Source organism: Arachis ipaensis, chromosome B08 (assembly GCF_000816755.2).
Source record: "Arachis ipaensis cultivar K30076 chromosome B08, Araip1.1, whole genome shotgun sequence".
Taxonomy (NCBI): Eukaryota; Viridiplantae; Streptophyta; class Magnoliopsida; order Fabales; family Fabaceae; genus Arachis; species Arachis ipaensis.
This window is the reverse complement of record NC_029792.2, coordinates 128485817-128503430: the sequence shown is the minus strand read 5'-3', so window position 1 is coordinate 128503430 and position 17614 is coordinate 128485817. Positions and strand designations below refer to the sequence as shown.

At 32.2% G+C, this 17614-nt stretch overlaps 1 protein-coding gene across 3 annotated transcripts; it reads left to right on the top strand.

Annotated features, from left to right (window-relative positions):
* LOC107612966 (probable alpha-mannosidase At5g13980) lies at nt 9383-17150 on the top strand. Of its 3 annotated transcripts, none has more exons than XR_002353139.1 (29): nt 9383-9638; nt 9719-9802; nt 9922-10010; nt 10163-10337; nt 10562-10681; nt 10787-10870; nt 10951-11022; nt 11127-11240; nt 11436-11536; nt 11634-11727; nt 11858-12025; nt 12124-12201; nt 12372-12437; nt 12527-12583; nt 12845-13064; nt 13184-13320; nt 13539-13610; nt 13717-13779; nt 13874-13960; nt 14283-14423; nt 14535-14600; nt 14689-14801; nt 14893-14977; nt 15078-15185; nt 15316-15411; nt 15547-15594; nt 15742-15810; nt 15903-16181; nt 16694-17140. XR_002353139.1 is itself a non-coding variant. In XM_016314771.2 (28 exons), exons 1-28 carry the CDS (start codon nt 9408-9410, stop codon nt 16889-16891), a joined length of 3036 nt encoding a protein of 1011 aa, XP_016170257.1. In that variant the 5' UTR covers nt 9384-9407; the 3' UTR covers nt 16892-17150. The 3 variants fall into 3 exon arrangements, 1 of the variants encoding a protein (XP_016170257.1); XR_001613888.2 differs by lacking the exon at nt 15903-16181 and having other exon boundaries at nt 9384-9638; nt 16694-17018; nt 17068-17135; XM_016314771.2 differs by lacking the exon at nt 15903-16181 and having other exon boundaries at nt 9384-9638; nt 16694-17150.

The window sequence follows — 17614 nt, the reverse complement described above, 5'->3', positions numbered from 1 at the left end:
GTAATAGTAATAATGCATGCCTTAATAATGCATATCATATATCAGCAAATAAAGGTATCAAAGTTGATCGCACTATTTTATTATATGTGTAAATCATAAGTCTTATTTTATATCTATATATACACGTAAAAAAATAACAATAATTTTTAATTTTATTTCCTCACCCTATATAACACATATGCTCATATATTTTTGAAGTTATTATCTTACATTGAGAGGGGTCCATTTATTTATTTACTTTTTAAGTAATGCAAAGAACGTGTTTGATATTCGATATTGTTATCTTATTATTATAAACCGATCCTAACTTATTAAAATAATAAAATCCAAGCTGTGCAAAGAAATATATTAAAAAGTAATAAATGGGTCAAAATTATGAGAAGGAAAAATGGTGGGTTAAATGAACCTCTCATTCTCTCAACTATAATGTGAGCTTGGAATGTTACCATCAAAGACTTGATCAAGCAAATGGAAAATCAAAGTGTTGTGAACACTGAATCTAACAAGTGCTGTCATAATCACTCAGATTTTTTTATTTTTTATCTTCTTTTTTATGATCCACGTTTCGTGAAACTTCGGTCCATGGTCTTCTTATCTTCTTGATCCACATGTTACTCCATTGTCACTCACGTGGCCAAAATGGAAACTGAAACCCTATTTATTTATTTATTTTCAGATTAATTTCTAATCTTGTTAATGGAATTTATGAAATTGTCAAATATATATGATTTTATTGGATGAGGAGTTAACTTTATCTTCTATATCGATGTTTGGCAAGATTTTTTTTTTTCTTTTTTGGGAGGGTCAGAATCACTCTTGTCCTATTACACCTGAATTACTTCAAATATTTTTAATTTTTCTACACATACTTTTCTTTTCTTTTCTTGTCCTGTTACATCTACATATCTCTCATTCTCTCTTTTGTTTACTATTCATCATGTTGAAATATAAATTGATATTTTCTATTATGAGTAAAGTATCGTTTTTGTCTCTAATATTTTGGATAAATTATATTTGTGTCCCTAACATTTAAATCGTCCTATTTGTATCCCTAACGTTTGTAAAAGTGATTCAATGTTATCCTGCCGTCAATTACACATCATGAGCGCTTTAGTTTGAGTTTTAAAAATCTATTCTTGAAGTTAGAATACAAATATCTGGGATAGAATCGATTGTTTACTCCGAAAAATAGCTCATCAAATATTGAAACTAATTTCTACAATATTTACATAATTTACTTTTCTAGGACATAATTCAATCTAAACACAAATAGTGGGTATAATATTAAAATCGAACACATCCAAGTGAGACCTAATTGAGAATGAATACATCCAAATGAGAATAATTGAAAAATATAATCTGATTTGTTAGTATAATTGATAGTAGGATAACATTGAATCACTTTTATAAACGTTAAGGATAACAAATAGGACGATTTAAACGTTAGGGACACAAATAGGACTTACCCCAAACGTTGGGGACAAAAATGATACTTTACTCTTCTATTATTAAATAAAAAATAAATAATAAAAATGAAATTGTGAACCAACTTTTCACGTATAATACCGAAAAGGAAAAAGAGGCTTAACAATTGTGGCTAAATTAATCACCTTTTCCTCCTTGAACCTAGTTGAATAATCACTTAAGTAACTTATATTATGTACAACTCTTGGTGAGATTTGATCATATGATACAATCCCAAAATTTAAGACGGATGGACATTACAACAATGTGAGATTATACTATAGGAAAGTTATCAGGTGTACTCGAGATTCCACCAGTTATTTTAACAGTTGATTTTAATTAATATATATTATATATATTTTTTATAATTAAAATCAACTGATAAAACAATTGGTATATTAGTATTTTCGGTATACCTGAAACTCTTCCCTATACTATATATGATATTATACATAGTTATATACAAGAGAAGAAGATAACTATGAACAGGTGACCCAAAAGGCCTCTTGGGCTAGTTGCTTTCTGTTGCCTAATTCAAAATCCATGCCCAGTGTGGTCCTCAATATGTTTTCTTTGTCCCAATCTTAGTTGTGGCTTAAGCTTTTGTTGGACCAGACCCAAAAAGAAAAGGAGGGTGTGTGAGCATGTCATCTGCTTGATATGAGACCAACAATTTCACTGCTAGGTTCTGATGCAAGCATGAGAGGAGTCTTGCCTTGTTTATCTACTACATGTGTATTGGCCCCCTGAAAATAATAAAATTAAGGATTTAATTGTATGTACTGTAACTAGAAATGGAAAAAAAGTTTATACTTTATACACACATCACATCATGTGTTTATCATATTCACAAAAATGTCTGATTCAACTAAACAATTATCTCAATAATGAACATAAAATGAGTCATAACGAAACTGAATAAATGACCTTTCCTTTACTAACTACCTCAGAGAGTGGCTGATTCCAACAATAAAAAAAAAAAACCATTATGCTAAATAAATAAATGATAAATAAATGTATTGATGCATCCACACTTGATTTTGTGCTTCTGGAGCTTGTACTTATTCTCTAAATTATCGACCTTGTTCTTATACTGCTTTCATGTAGGACATTTTGTTAATTATTTATCTTTGACCTCCGGTGGGACTAAATTGAAGTTAAATGAAACTTTTTTGGATTCAAATAGGACACTTTAAACCTTAAAGACCAAAACAGAATTATGCCCAAACGTAAGGGACCAATTTAGTACTTTACCCTAACTTATATAACTAGTTTGTAATTATAGTTTAAAATGTTTGGAACTCGAAAGGGGATTATAACTTTAGATGAAAAAAAGAAAAGAATAAGTTAAAAGACAATGTGCAAGATCCATGTATTAATTACTCAGTGAAAGTTGTCCAACAACTTTGTATTGGTGAAATAACACAACTGATAGAGGAAATGGTTAACAGATTAAGGAACAAGGGATAAGCATCCATCCTCTTAGCCTAGAGTGTACTGATAAAAGCTTAAGTGGCATATTTTCAAGAACCTATTCACCAACTTCACACTCACATGACATGGACAAAATGGCATGATACTTTCTAACCAGCAGAGTTTGAAATTTTAATTTACAAAATGGAGTTCAAGAACACATTGAACATTGACCAAAATTTTAACTATGTACTAAGTTAACATGTACCTACATTCTCTAGCAATGAATATAACTCTGTAGCAATCAATTCTTTCAGGATTATGGAGCAACATATAAGATTATACTCTTATCAATTAATGCAATAACTCCTCCCAAACTGAGTTTGCAAAGAGATTGCCAAGTGATTGAAACATGCTTAAAACTGAGGAATCCCATACTTTCACATCAAGTGTCAGTGATCTTACCTGCAAAATATGTTTTCCAGTTTATACCTTAGGCAAAGTGAATATTGAAAACAAATTTATTTTATTTATTTGGTTAGAACATAAAATCATTCATTTATATGCCTCCATTCAACAGAACAAGAATTTCAAACTGGTCTGAATTTCAAACATGCTTCACCCCCATTCTTCTAAATAAAAATTGAATTTTGACACAAGGCAGATGTAGTTTCTGCATTATCCACTCTTCCAAGCCCAAGGAGGCTTGTGTGAGAGAGCATGTTAGGATATCTCTATCCAACAACATTAATCCTTTGGGAAGATGCAGTTCTGGTAGTTTTCACTTCTATGATAATAAAAGCAATAAGCAGACATGGTGTCTAGCAGCCATGATACTGATGTAAAAACTTAAACAAGCAACCTCAACTACTTACTTTGGATATATGTACACCAAGATTTCGATGAACACCAGAACATTCAATGCATACAAGGATGCCAAGGTTTAAGGATGCCCAGTCTGGTTCAGATTTACCACAATCAGCACATTTGTCATTCCCATTAACCCTTCGAAGAACTCTTGACCTTTCGGATCTAGAGCTCTGATACCATGTCATGATACCACTCATCTCAGAAGCTTACGCTGATGGAAAAAGGTAACACTAAGGTAGTGTTTGGTGGAGAGACAGAGACTGAAAGACTAAGACTGAGAGATAGAGACTAAGAGAGAAATAAATTTTAGTATTCTGTTTGGTGCAAAATGAAAGACAGAAATTAAAATAAGAATGAAACTCTAAGTTAATTTGTACAAAAAGTAAAATTAGAATTAATTAATTCAAATGAGGGTATTTTAGGTATAAAATGTTATTAAAGTTTTAGTCTCTGTCTCTAAAAATTTCAGTCCTCTGTCTGTCCCAGTACCTTCCATACTATTTAGAATAACAAAAATTTAAACTAATTTTTGGATTCACCAAAGATTGAACTTTTGACCTTTTGGATCTATAGTTCTAATACCATGTCATGATACTACTCATCCCAAAAGCTTCAACTGATCGGATTATATCTCTAATACTCTTTAAACCTCCATTGTACACATTGTACAAATATTCCATTGGCTCCTCATACTTTACCTATCTCTAATACTCCCTAAATTTCTATTGTACACATTGTACAAATATTCCATTGGCTCCTTACGCTTTCCCATATCAAAAGCCAAAACATGCGTTAAATACATTTTTGGTATGATTACCTGCAATGTATAAACCTTTGAAGGAGAAACAATCCTAAAGCAGAATCTTAAATTTGTCTGTTCCGCATCAACCTTATTGTTGATGTAAGCAAGTTCACCGTATGACGAGCAACGGGCTTTTCACCATTGGCTCCATGAATATGTGAAGATATCAACCGACTCAAAATGCCAGAAGAATTATCAAAGGTATGATGACTCTTCTGCGAGTTGGCACCCTGAAATGGTATTCATGCTAAAAAATTATTAAGAAGATCAATTAATGAGATAAGCATAATCAAGCTTAGAGTACAAATACTTGATAATCAAGAACAACAATCATAATTCATAATTACAAACCAAAAGTTTTGCACAATATGATTGAAAGAAACATCATCTACAACCACCTATCCATGCAAAAGATGTATAAAGTTAGTGGCAATACCAGTTTGATTCTGTTACTTAGGACCCTATTAGTCAGTGGCAGTAATAATTAGTCTTACAGATAATAGGACGATTATATAATTTATGATACTTTTTTTTTTTATCATATATTAAGAAACCAGGTAATCAGCAATGATTCCTTAGGATTAGTTTTGACATATACTTTAAGTTCATGATTGATTCCTTATTTAACTAGGATTAGGAGCATTGTGCAATTCCTGATTGAAACGGGCTTCTTCAAATGAGCTTCTTGCATTGTGCAATTCCTGGAATGTCTCTACCAGATTAGATTAAAAAATTCAAACATAATACTTTAAAAATTGAGTTAATGTAATTTTTCAAACATAATATCAACCCTTTGGGGAATTATTCTTTACAAAACTGTCTTACTTTAAAAATTGAGTTCCATCACTGATAGTTTCCATATCCATAGTTTCACATGACACTTTTATTAAACTTTGAGAGAAAATATTTCTCTTCAAAATTAATAAACAAAAGAAATAATTTTTTTTAAAATTAATTAACTCCCTTCCTAAATTCTCTCATCTATCTCTTTCTTTTTCTATTTCTCTTTACCATTCCCACTCTATATATAGTTTATAATTTATATTAGTAATTTGGGAAATCAAAATGTATTATAATTAAAATAAGAATAAAGCTCTACATCAAAGCAAAATACTTATCGAAGTTGTTATAATAACTTTTCAAATCACGCGCTCCTCCTCGTCGTCTTTCTTCTTATCCTTCTTCCAAATTTGCGCGGATTCTTTTTCCCTCATTCTTCTTCCAAATTCACACATGCAAACTTTTCTTCTTTCCTTCTTCTTCTCCTCCTTTTCCTTATTCTTCTTTATCGTCATTACCAATAACACCAACATTTTTTGCAAATGTCTTTATTAGTTCTGATTTTCTCTACATATCATCATTAAATAATTTCGGTTCATTTCTCAATTTATTTTGGTTCATTTGTGTATTAATTGTCAGTTCATTTATCTTATAAGTATTGACCAAATTTTTTATTCACAAGTGAACTGAAATTAACATACAAATGAATCGAAATTAATTGACAAATGAACCAAAATAAACTAAAAAATGAACCAAAATTATTTAATAATGGCACTAGAAAAAATTAGAACAAATAAAGATGTTAGCAAAATGTTTGTGCTGTTGGTGATGGCGATAATGAAAGAAGAAGAAGAACCTACCTGCGCAAATTTAAAAGAAGAAGAAGAAGGAGGAAGAGGAGGAAATGGAGAAGGAGAAGGAGAAGACGAAGATGAAGAAGTTGCGTTATTGAAACGCATGTGCGATCACGCTCTTTTAATGAGAGTGGTTTTTGTTGGTGTTGGACCTACTTTGATGAACTTTGATGAAAAAAAATACTTGGATGTATAGCAATACTGTTAAAATAAATTTGTTTCTTTCAAAATTAACAAACTCTGTCTTTCATTCTTCATCTCTATCTTTCTTTCTCCTTTCTCTCATTATTCTATTTATTCTATTTTTTTCTAAAAAAATAAAATTAACAAAATAATATAATTCAAATAAAAAAATTATTATATACATATATTTTTTTTATTTAATTTTAAATTTTTACTACTTATCTTTCACACGAAAATAATAACTAAAAATTTTATTATTTGATTTTTTATCTACGGAGACCCTGGTTTTCTTAACCGACGGGACTTTTGTCTCCTACGATTTTTTGTAAAGATAGTTTGATTATATAAACCTTTTGTGCCATAATCTATAATGTCAGGATAAAATCAACATAATTTTAAAAGATTTATATTCCTATAATGTAATGACGAATAAAAATATTAGTGTGCACTACTCGTAAGTAATTAGATTAGGGTGATCCTCAAGTTTCTAGTTTGTGGTTAAGAAAACATAAAAAGAAATTGAAAAGAAAATAAACTTCCTCTTCTTGGTACAAAATTTGTTGCTTTAGTTTTCTTTTATGGGTTGCTAGACTTACAAAGAAACATGTTTCTCTTAATAGGAATGAGGCAACATTGGTGAAAAAAATTTCTCAGAGTATACAGGAAAAATTGATCCCAAACTTGCCATCTTCCATGAACAAGCTTGTAGGGATTGATTCAGGAGTGTAACAAGTGATTAGTCACATTGGTATTGGGCTGAATGATGTTCGTTATATGAGGTATTGGGTTCCCATCTTTATGGTAGACCCATTAAAAACTTATTTAATTTGTTAAAATAAACTATGATATTTTAATATTTTTAAATAAAAATTAAATTTAATTTGTATTATAATTAAACATCTTTAAATATAAAAGAGTATTGACAACAATATATATATATATATATATATATATATAAAAGAATATTTAAAAAAAATACTTGATTGTTAGACTAGTTTTCAGATTATTTAAGGCTAAATAGTTAGTCAAATAATTTTTTTTTTCATTATTTTAAAGTTAACAGCTAGTAATTAGCATACATTTTTTTAGCGGATCATTTACGATAAATTCCTTCTTAATATAGGAATAATATCGTTAATTCATACCTCACTACATGACAAAATAATACTAGACAAACTAATTGTATAATAGAACATTAAAATTCCATTTTTCGTACGTGGAACACGGGATAATTTTTCAGTAATATATATATATATATATAGTAGAAATAGATTATAAAATGAGTGTGATTTACTGAGCGGATCATATCAAAATAAAAATGAGGATAAATGTTGACTAAAAAATTGATCGGCCGTAGCATGCAATGCATTATTGATGCAACGGAAGAACTGACACGTCAGGGACACCAAAAAGTAAACAAAACATTCTGATTCAACGTTAACACCACACAAAACTACAAAGGAAACGGGGCAAAACTCAAATCCACGCTCATCACGATGAAACCAGGCAACTACCTCACATGTCACTTTTAATGGCCCATTATGGCATTATAACAAAGTTATGTGCACATCTTTAATAATTGGATATTTTGGTTAATGCTCAAAAGTCTTGAAATTTGATTTTAATTTAATTTAGTCTTATAATTTTTAATTGATTTAATTTATATTTTAAAATTTTAAGATATGACTCAAATTAATCCTTTTATTCATTTTTATTACTGAAAAAATAACATAACACGATTAAACGACGTCATGTCACCGAAAAAATGACTTAATATGATTAAATGACGTCATTTTATTGTTTACGCTTAAACGATATTATTTTACTCATCTTCCTCTTATTCTTTCTCCTCTTTTTCAATGTCTGAATTTTCTACCACCTCATTGTTATCACTTTCAATCATACCTTTTCAACCCCACTACTCTTACCACCACGCCGCCGCCACCACCCTCCTCCTCCTCACCTCTTCCGTTTTCTTCTTCCTCTTTTTCAATTTGATGAATAAATTTTTTTTTTCTTCTTCCTTCCTTCCTATTGTCTCACAGAATCAATGTAGTAACAAATGAGACAACTTCCTATCTGTCTAGTGACAAGAATGGACAAAGAGTCAATTTGAGCCACGTATTAATATTTTAGGGTACAATTTGAGCCAATTAAAAATTGAAAGATTAAATTGAGTCAGAAAATCAAATTTCAGGAATATTAACTTAATATTCACTTAATCATAAAATAACTAACTTTTTTTTATATAGTTTGAAAAAGTTAAATCTTTTGAAGATTGATATTTTAATTCAAATTCAAATAAAAATTTATATGTTTTTATACGTAAAGATAATAGATAAACATCGTCAAATAATTTGACATATTTGAGAAAATTATTTAACATAATAGTTATCCATACATTAATTGTCGTTTCATGTGAATATTGACTCCATAAATACTTCGTTTCCAAATTAACTTTCTCATTTGATTGAAAAAGCATTAACTATGTGATCCGAAATTTGATTCCTAACGATAAATGTAAAACACATCCTATATCTAATTCTTATTCTTAGTCATAATAGTAACGGTGGCCAATAAGTCTAATCAGAACCAGCCAAAAACATGCATGGGACCATAAAAGTAAAAAAAAAGGATCAAATGATTTCGAAGTCTTCAAAATTTTGGTCCTACTCGACAAATAATTATTCATGTATAATAATAATAAGAATAAATTATCATTTGTATCCACAAAAGATACAAATGCTGAGAAATGTATTCATATAAGATGACAATTATAATCACAGAAGATGGCTTTCGTGTGCCAAGAGTACCCAGACGTTGGTTACACAATTAGTCCGTTAGGGTATTCTTGGCACACGAAAGCTATCTTCCGTGAGTACAATTGTCGTTTTTATTCTTATATGGATACATTTGTCAGCGTTTATATCTTTCATGGATACAAATGGTAATTTATTCGTAATAATAATAATAATCACGTTCCACATACATTATTGACTATATATATGTGTGTCTGTGTTTTCCTTGTACTTGGTTTTTTCATGATGGTGGCTACTTCGACAATGGAGAGTCTACTGTGTTCCTGTTTGTGTGTTTTGGTGTTGTTGGGGTGTTTGATTTCATCAACGGAATCAAAGTACATAAAGTACAACACAAGTTCAAACATTGTTCCTGGGAAGCTGAATGTTCACTTGGTTGCTCACACTCATGATGATGTTGGTTGGTTGAAGACCGTTGATCAGTACTATGTCGGTTCCAATAACTCAATCCAGGTCACTCTTTCTTTCACTTCAAATCTTATTTGCAAAATATACAACTCTTTATGCTAAATGCAGTTCCTTATTGATTTCAGGGAGCGTGCGTTCAAAATGTGCTGGATTCGCTTGTGCCAGCATTGTTGGCGGACAAGAATCGCAGGTTTATATATGTTGAACAGGCAAGCTAAGGCTCTATCTATTTTGATTTATCTGAATCATGATGATCATTATTGTGGAAATTGCTGTGTTACAATTTACAACTCTTGGTTGAAATTTGTTGGTGCATTGGAATTTGTAGGCATTTTTCCAGCGTTGGTGGAGAGAACAAAGTGAAGCTGTTCAGAACATAGTCAAACAGCTGGTCAACTCTGGTCAATTGGAGTTCATGTATTTAAACAATTTTACCCATTTCATATTTGGAGTCTGGTTTATAATTTGCATTATCTCACTTCTGTTGCCTGAGATTAATATGATAACACTTGTGGTTCCAATGACATTAAGTTATTCTAATCAACTATTGATTATTTTCAAATTTGCAGAAATGGGGGCATGGTTATGCATGATGAGGCTACTACACATTACATTGACATGATTGATCAAACAACACTTGGACACCATTTCATCAAAGAAGAATTTGGTAAAACCCCAAGAATAGGATGGCAAATCGATCCGTTTGGACATTCGGCGGTGCAGGCATACTTGTTGAGTGCACAGGTAGGTGTGTGTTTGTGAGTTAAGATCCAAACCTGTTTTGAGAAGGAAACAGATATAGAAACAAACAAAATATCTCTATCCTGAGACCTAATTTACCCAATTTCTTGGTATTTCTGTCTTGAGACACTTGCCAAACACAATTTTAGTATATCTTGGTATTTTTTACATAGTGTTTCTTCCACCTGTTTCCCTAGTATGGTTATGCAAAATGCTTGTTGGCATAGGTTGGGTTTGATTCCCTATTCTTTGCGCGGATCGATTACCAAGACAGAGCTAAGAGGAAAGATGAAAAATCTCTTGAAGTTGTGTGGCAGGCCTCTAAGAGCCTTGGTTCATCTCAACAAGTAAGTAATCCAACTAGTTTATGCTTTACACTGATTGTTTCCTTTTTTTTGGCTTCTAAAGTATGCTTCTACTAATTGATCCTTAATATTGTGTTGTTTATGTAGATATTTTCAGGTGCATTCCCTAAGAACTATGAACCTCCTGCTAATTTCTACTACGAAGTAAATGATGATTCTCCAATTGTACAGGTAGGAATCTAACTCAAGTATTGATTGTTCTTCAGGGCTAACTAGTGTTCATTTAAAAATGTGTGGTTTTTAACTTGAAGGATGATGTCAATTTGTTTGACTACAATGTCCCTGAACGTGTAAATGAGTTCGTCGCAGCAGCGATATCTCAGGTGTGGAACTTATCCTTAGATAGGTGTTTTGTTCTAAATTTGTATTCCTTTTGAGTTCATAAGATGCTTTGAAGTTTTATAGATTGCTGACTATCCTGTTTCAGGCGAATATTACGCGAACCAATCATATAATGTGGACAATGGGGACAGATTTCAAGTACCAATATGCACATACCTGGTTTCGCCAATTGGATAAGTTTATTCACTATGTTAATCAAGTTAATATCATCAACAATTTCCTTAATTCATCACTTTCTTTTTACTTAAGTATTGATTTCAAGCTATGTACTATCTTCCAGCTTGGCCTGCTAAATTTGGCTGAATCTAAATTAAATAAAACTTGTTTTGTTAAGCATTTGTGTGTTTAGAATTTTTTGAGATACTAATGGTACTTCTGGACAATGCTTCTTCAGGATGGCCGGGTTCATGCCCTCTACTCAACCCCATCGATATATACTGATGCGAAACATGCTGCTAATGAGGCCTGGCCAATCAAGACAGAAGACTACTTTCCGTGAGTCCCGGATGCGAATAATTCAATGAATAAGCTGTCAACTTAAAAATCATTCCTTCCAACTTCTTGTTTTATATTTGTGCCATGAATTTGTTAGGTATGCTGATGTGGAAAATGGCTATTGGACGGGGTATTTTACAAGTAGGCCAGCTATCAAAGGCTATGTTAGATTCTCAAGTGGCTACTACTTGGTAATCCTTCTAAGTACTTACTATTATTGTTAAGTTCACCCAAATATTCTATGAAAATGTCTTCATTAAATGTATATTAGAATCTCATTAGAATTCAGAACTCCACAATCTGGCTCTTATTGTGAAATAGGCAGCAAGGCAGTTAGAGTATTTTAAAGGGAAGAGTGGCTTAGGTCCAAAAACTGATTCTTTGGCTGATGCTTTGGCTATTGCTCAACACCACGACGCAGTATCCGGTACAGAAAAGCAGCATGTGGCTAATGATTATGCGAAACGGCTTTCAATAGGCTATACAGAGGTAAATAATTGCTTGTATATGTGCTCTTGGATCTTCCTTGTTTTTCTTTTGGTCTTAAATAGAATCTCAAAAATGTTATCATTTGATATGTTATTCAGGCTGAGAAGGTTGTTGCAGCATCACTTTCTTACTTGACAGATGCACCAAAAACTGGTCGTCAGATTAAATTTCAACAGGTAAGTGGTGAATATGTGAACTATAAGTTATTAGTTATCACAGAATTCAAATGGCTTTTTTCTTGTTTCTCCCTTCACATGATATTCATAACATTTTCACAATGGTGAATGTAGTGTTATTCATTCTTACTTATATCTTTTCTCTTTTGTGTTCCATCTTGTCATTTTAGTGTCCACTTCTGAACATAAGTTATTGTCCTGCGTCGGAAACTGACTTCTCGAATGGAAAAGACCTGGTGAGGATCAATGACATCTAAATCCATTGCTTATTGGAACACAATTTTTTATATATCAAGAATCTCCTGAGATAATGGCTTTTCTGTAGGTTGTAGTTGTTTACAATCCACTTGGATGGAAAAGAGAGGATGTAATAAGGATCCCTGTGAGTCTTTTTTCCTTCAACCATTACTGTCTTCAATATCTTTATTTCAAGCATTTTTCATGCTTTGTTTTTATGTGGCAATCAATGCCTTTTTAGGTAAAGCATTGCACATTTATGATGCATTTTATTTTTGTTGTTCAATTAACTTATGTTCATGAATTGCCATGAATGAAAAATGTTTCAAACTCAATATAAGAAAATCATATTGCAAGAACAAGCACTGTTTCTGCTTGAAGTAACTTGTCTATCAACTTTTCCTAGGTTGTAAGCGAATATGTTGTTGTTCGAGATTCAAGTGGAAAACAAATCCAATCACAGCTGCTACCAATACTTGATACTTTTATTGGTTTGAGAAAGTACTACACTGCAGCATACCTGGGAGTATCTTCAACTGTAAAACCTAAATACTGGCTTGCATTTTCGGCTACTGTCCCGCCACTCGGTTTTAGCACTTACTATGTATCTAAAGCTAAACAAGCAGGTTAATCCTCATTGGTGATCCAATTCTCAGAACATGATGAGTCATGCTTATGAAAGCAACTAAGAAAAACTTTTTGTATGTGATAACTGATAAAATTATTGTTTTTACTGCTATTGCAGCTACTATTTCAGATACATATACACCATACAAATCAAGGAATCAGAAGGATACAATTGAAGTTGGTCCAGGAAACTTGAAACTGATTTATTCCGAGAAGGAAGCAAAACTCACTGAATACATCAACAGCAAAAGCAAGGTATGCAATTTGGATGGAACCTTACTTTTCCACTTCATTCCCTTACATTTGTCACTTTGAAAATCTAGTATATCATTGTACTTAGATACAATTTATATCCAAATACATTGATCTAAGAATTTACTAGATTTTTAACGGCAAAAAATAAAAGGGAACAAAGGGTGTATGGATTAAGATTTTATAGGGCATGTGTTCTAAATTTTTGCTCACAATGAAAGGTCAAAGAATCCATAGACCAGGCATACAAATATTATTCTTCATATGGAGATGATGGAACACAAACTTCTCAGGTGATACATTTTCCTATACTCAGAATTTTGATCAGGCATAGATGAATTGATTGTTATGTGAGAACTTAATAAAGTTATTGATTTAAATGTTCTAAATTGTTAAAAGCCTTCCGGTGCATATATTTTTCGCCCCAATGGTTCATCAGTTCCAATCAAATCAGACAGAAAGGTGAAAATCTCTTATCAGAACTCTTGTGATGTTCAATCATGGATACTCTATGGTAGCAAGAGACTAATAACTGTTCTTATTTGAGATCTTTCAGTCTCCTCTCACAGTCTTCCGGGGGCCAATTGTGCATGAAGTTCATCAGAAGATTAGCTCATGGATATACCAGGTAGTACTTAACTTTCTTTTTAAGAACACTTAAATATGTCAGTGAAGCTTGGACATGCCAAAATTTGAATGAAGACATCGACAACCTAGATAATAAATAGTTAGTTGAACTTTAAGCTTAACAACTTTCTTTATAACCTTCATACACAATTATATGAGAGGTTGAGAGCTACCGTCTCCGGTCACTTTCTATTACTTTAAGGCTGCTACTTCCATGAAAATGTTTGAACCGTTAGATGGTTTAGTCAAACATGTCAAACCATCTAACAGTTCATAATATCATCTTAATCTTCATGGAAGTAGCCACCTTATTTTAATGCTTGTGCTTGCTACTAAAAACAAAAATCTCTTTGATTCAGGTTGGACCTATACCTACTGATGATGGAGTTGGTAAAGAAATTGCAACAGAGATTACAACAAGTGTAGCAAGTAGCAAAACCTTTTACACCGATTCCAATGGACGCGATTTCATCGAAAGGGTAGGCCTAATAGGTTGATCAGCTGATTTAGAGTTCTCAATATGAATGCCTAGGTAAATGTATTATATTATGGTATTCCTGATTTGTTGCTAAAACGGTGACACTTTACAGATTCGAGACTATAGAAAAGACTGGAAATTGCAAGTAAATCAACCTGTTGCTGGAAATTATTACCCTGTATGTTGTTCTGTTGAATCAAGTCTGTTGCAATTATGCTAATTCCAATACACATGAATGATTATTGAAACCTAGTTTTTTGTTTCAGATCAACCTTGGGATTTACCTGAAAGATAAAAGTAAAGAGCTCTCTATATTGGTAGATAGGTCTGTGGGGGGATCCAGCATCAAAGATGGGCAATTAGAACTAATGGTTCATAGGTTTGTTAATTGTTATGCTTTGTTCAACTTTTTAAGCTAATTAATTATGTATCATTCTAAGCTCTTAATTCTACCAATCAAATTGTTATAGGAGATTGCTTGTAGATGATTCTAGAGGCGTTGGCGAGCCGCTGAATGAAACAGTTTGCATCCATGATAAGTGTGCCGGATTAACTGTAAGTAGATTCAATCAATCTCTGGAATTTTTAGTTGGCAAGGACCATAAGTTATGCACTTATGCATACTCTTTTCCAACATGATATATTTGTTTTGCAGGTACTAGGGAAGTACTATTTCAAGATTGATCCTGTAGGAGACGGTGCGAGATGGCGTCGATCATTTGGTCAGGAGATATACTCGCCGTTTCTATTAGCCTTCACAGAGGTAGTAGTTAAAGAGTGGCTTTTAGAAGCATTTGAATTGCTCTGTTGGCTGAACTTGTGAAAAAATACTTGCATTCTCTTTGCATGCTCTAAGAACATTTACACTACTCTCTTTTCGCATTTTTTTCTAGAGTGAAGGTAACTGGGGAGACTCTCATGTTACAACTTTCTCAGGAATAAATCCATCATACAGCTTGCCAGATAACATTGCAGTCATAACCCTTCAGGTGAGTATCAGTTACCTTTGTTAATGAAGAGAGATTTTAATATTTTCAATGAATTTGTGTAAGTTCAATAATGAAGCACTCTTGAATGTTTATATGACTTTTGATAATGTCATGCTATTTTCTTGAGCTTTGCAGGATCTAGGTGATGGAAAAGTTCTCCTAAGGCTTGCACACTTATATGAGGTACATTCTATTTGTTATAGATATATAGTATTCTTACCATGAATTAATCTATGCATAGCTTAGAAATATGGGTTGGTTTTGTTCCTTTTCTGCATTATATTTGGTTTTCTACATACTGAATCTTCTATTTTTGATAATAAATTCAAGGTTGGCGAGGACAAGTATCTCTCAGCTAAGGCAACTGTAGAACTCAAAAAGGTGTTCCACAACAAACAGGTAGAACAACAACATGAATCACAACTTATAATGTTTTTGTGTTTTTCCATTGATGATTAGGAGCTAGCTTAACTCGGCCTATGTTTACATAGCCGGTCCCAAACCCGGAAAAATGAGGAGAGTTGTTCAGTGTGGGACAACCAACATAAAACAATGTTGCATCCTAATGCATGACCACGACGCAATGACGTCTTTGAAGCCATGTTGGGTTGTGTCAGGTTTGCGACAGCCGATGTAAAACAAGGTCGCATCTCAAAACATGGACATGACACAATGACGTCTTTGATCCATGTAGCCGAGCCCACTTAGTGGGAAAAAGTCGTCTCGAAATTGATTAGGAGCTAGCATAGTAGTAGACCAAGTCTTGAGCTGTGAGCCTTATCCCAAACGTTAAGGTAGCGTTTGTTTTGAGGTATTGAAACAGAGACTGAGAGACTGAAACTCAGTATCATATTTGTTGGTTCAGAGACTGGTACTAAAATTTTTGTCTCTGTCTCCAAAATTTCAGTATTTCAGTACCTCCAAAAAGTAGGGACACTAGAGACTAAAATTTTTAGAGATAGAGACTGAAACTTTAATAACATTTATACCTAAAATACCCTCATTTCAATTAATTAATTTCAATTTTACCCTTTGTGCAAATTAAATTAGAGTTTCATTTTTGTTTCAATTTCTGTCTCCCATTTTGCACCAAACAGAACATTGAGATTTACTTCAATTTTTCTGTCAGCAGTCTCAGTCTTTCCGTCTCTGTCTCTGCACCAAACGCTACCTAATGGTTTAGGATTTAGAGTTTAAGATTTAACCTTATTTCTGTACCTAATCATTGCACAATTTGTCTAAAGTATTTCATGACATAAATATAATTCTCCATGGTGCTTAGGTTATCAAAATAAGTGAGATGAGCTTATCTGCAAACCAAGAAAGAGCAGAAATGGAGAGGAAGAGATTGGCATGGAAAGTCAAAGGATCAACTCAAGAACCACATATTTCAAGGGGAGGACCAGTTGATCCACAAAAGCTTGTTGTAGAGCTTGCTCCAATGGAAATAAGGACCTTTATTATAAGTTTCAAGCATTAAGGTCCTCAAGGACCACTATTGCAAAATAAGAGTAGTTAAGTGTGCTTATTCAAATAGTGAGAACAAAAAGAACATTTATCTTGCAATTAAAAAAAAATAAGTAATGCATTCAAATATGTCCATTGTGTGAGGACATATCATTGTTCCTCAGTATCATGTAGGCTAGCAACCTAAAATGAAGGGGTTGTTTGTTTGGCTAAGGTTGTATGAACTTTAGTTTCTTACCAATAAAGCTTATATTGTACTTGATTGGGCGCTATTATTTTGATAAAAAATATCTTTTATTTTTTAGCGTGTTTGACAAATTTTAAGTAGTAAAAGTAAAAGCACTAAAAAAATCAGAAAAACATCTTTTTTTTAGAAGCTGTAATTTATATTTTTTTTTAAAGATCTTTTTTCCTTAAAAAAAAGGTTTTTCATGTAATAAATAAACAAAAAAGTATTTTTATATTGTTATATTCAAACATAATTGATATATAAAAAGATCTTTTTGCATGAGATACCCAAATATAAAATTATTTTTACTTTTCCATAAGATCTTTTAAAAAAAGATAACTAAAAAAAAGATCTTTTCTTAGAAACTCATTGTCCCTATGCTCTTATCTTTCACATGCAATGCAACTAGACTCATAAGTGCATATTTTGGTTTTGCTACATATAAAACATATAAATGATTGATAAATATATTTAGACATAAAAATAGTTAGAAATCCACGTAAGAAA

Coding starts and splice junctions, on each gene's coding strand:
- LOC107612966 (XM_016314771.2), top strand. CDS start 9,408: ATGATGGTGGCTACTTCGACAATGGAGAGTCTACTGTGTTCCTGTTTG. Junction 11,023..11,126: donor TCGCAGCAGCGATATCTCAG/GTGTGGAACTTA, acceptor ATCCTGTTTCAG/GCGAATATTACGCGAACCAA. Junction 15,811..16,693: donor AGGTGTTCCACAACAAACAG/GTAGAACAACAA, acceptor CATGGTGCTTAG/GTTATCAAAATAAGTGAGAT.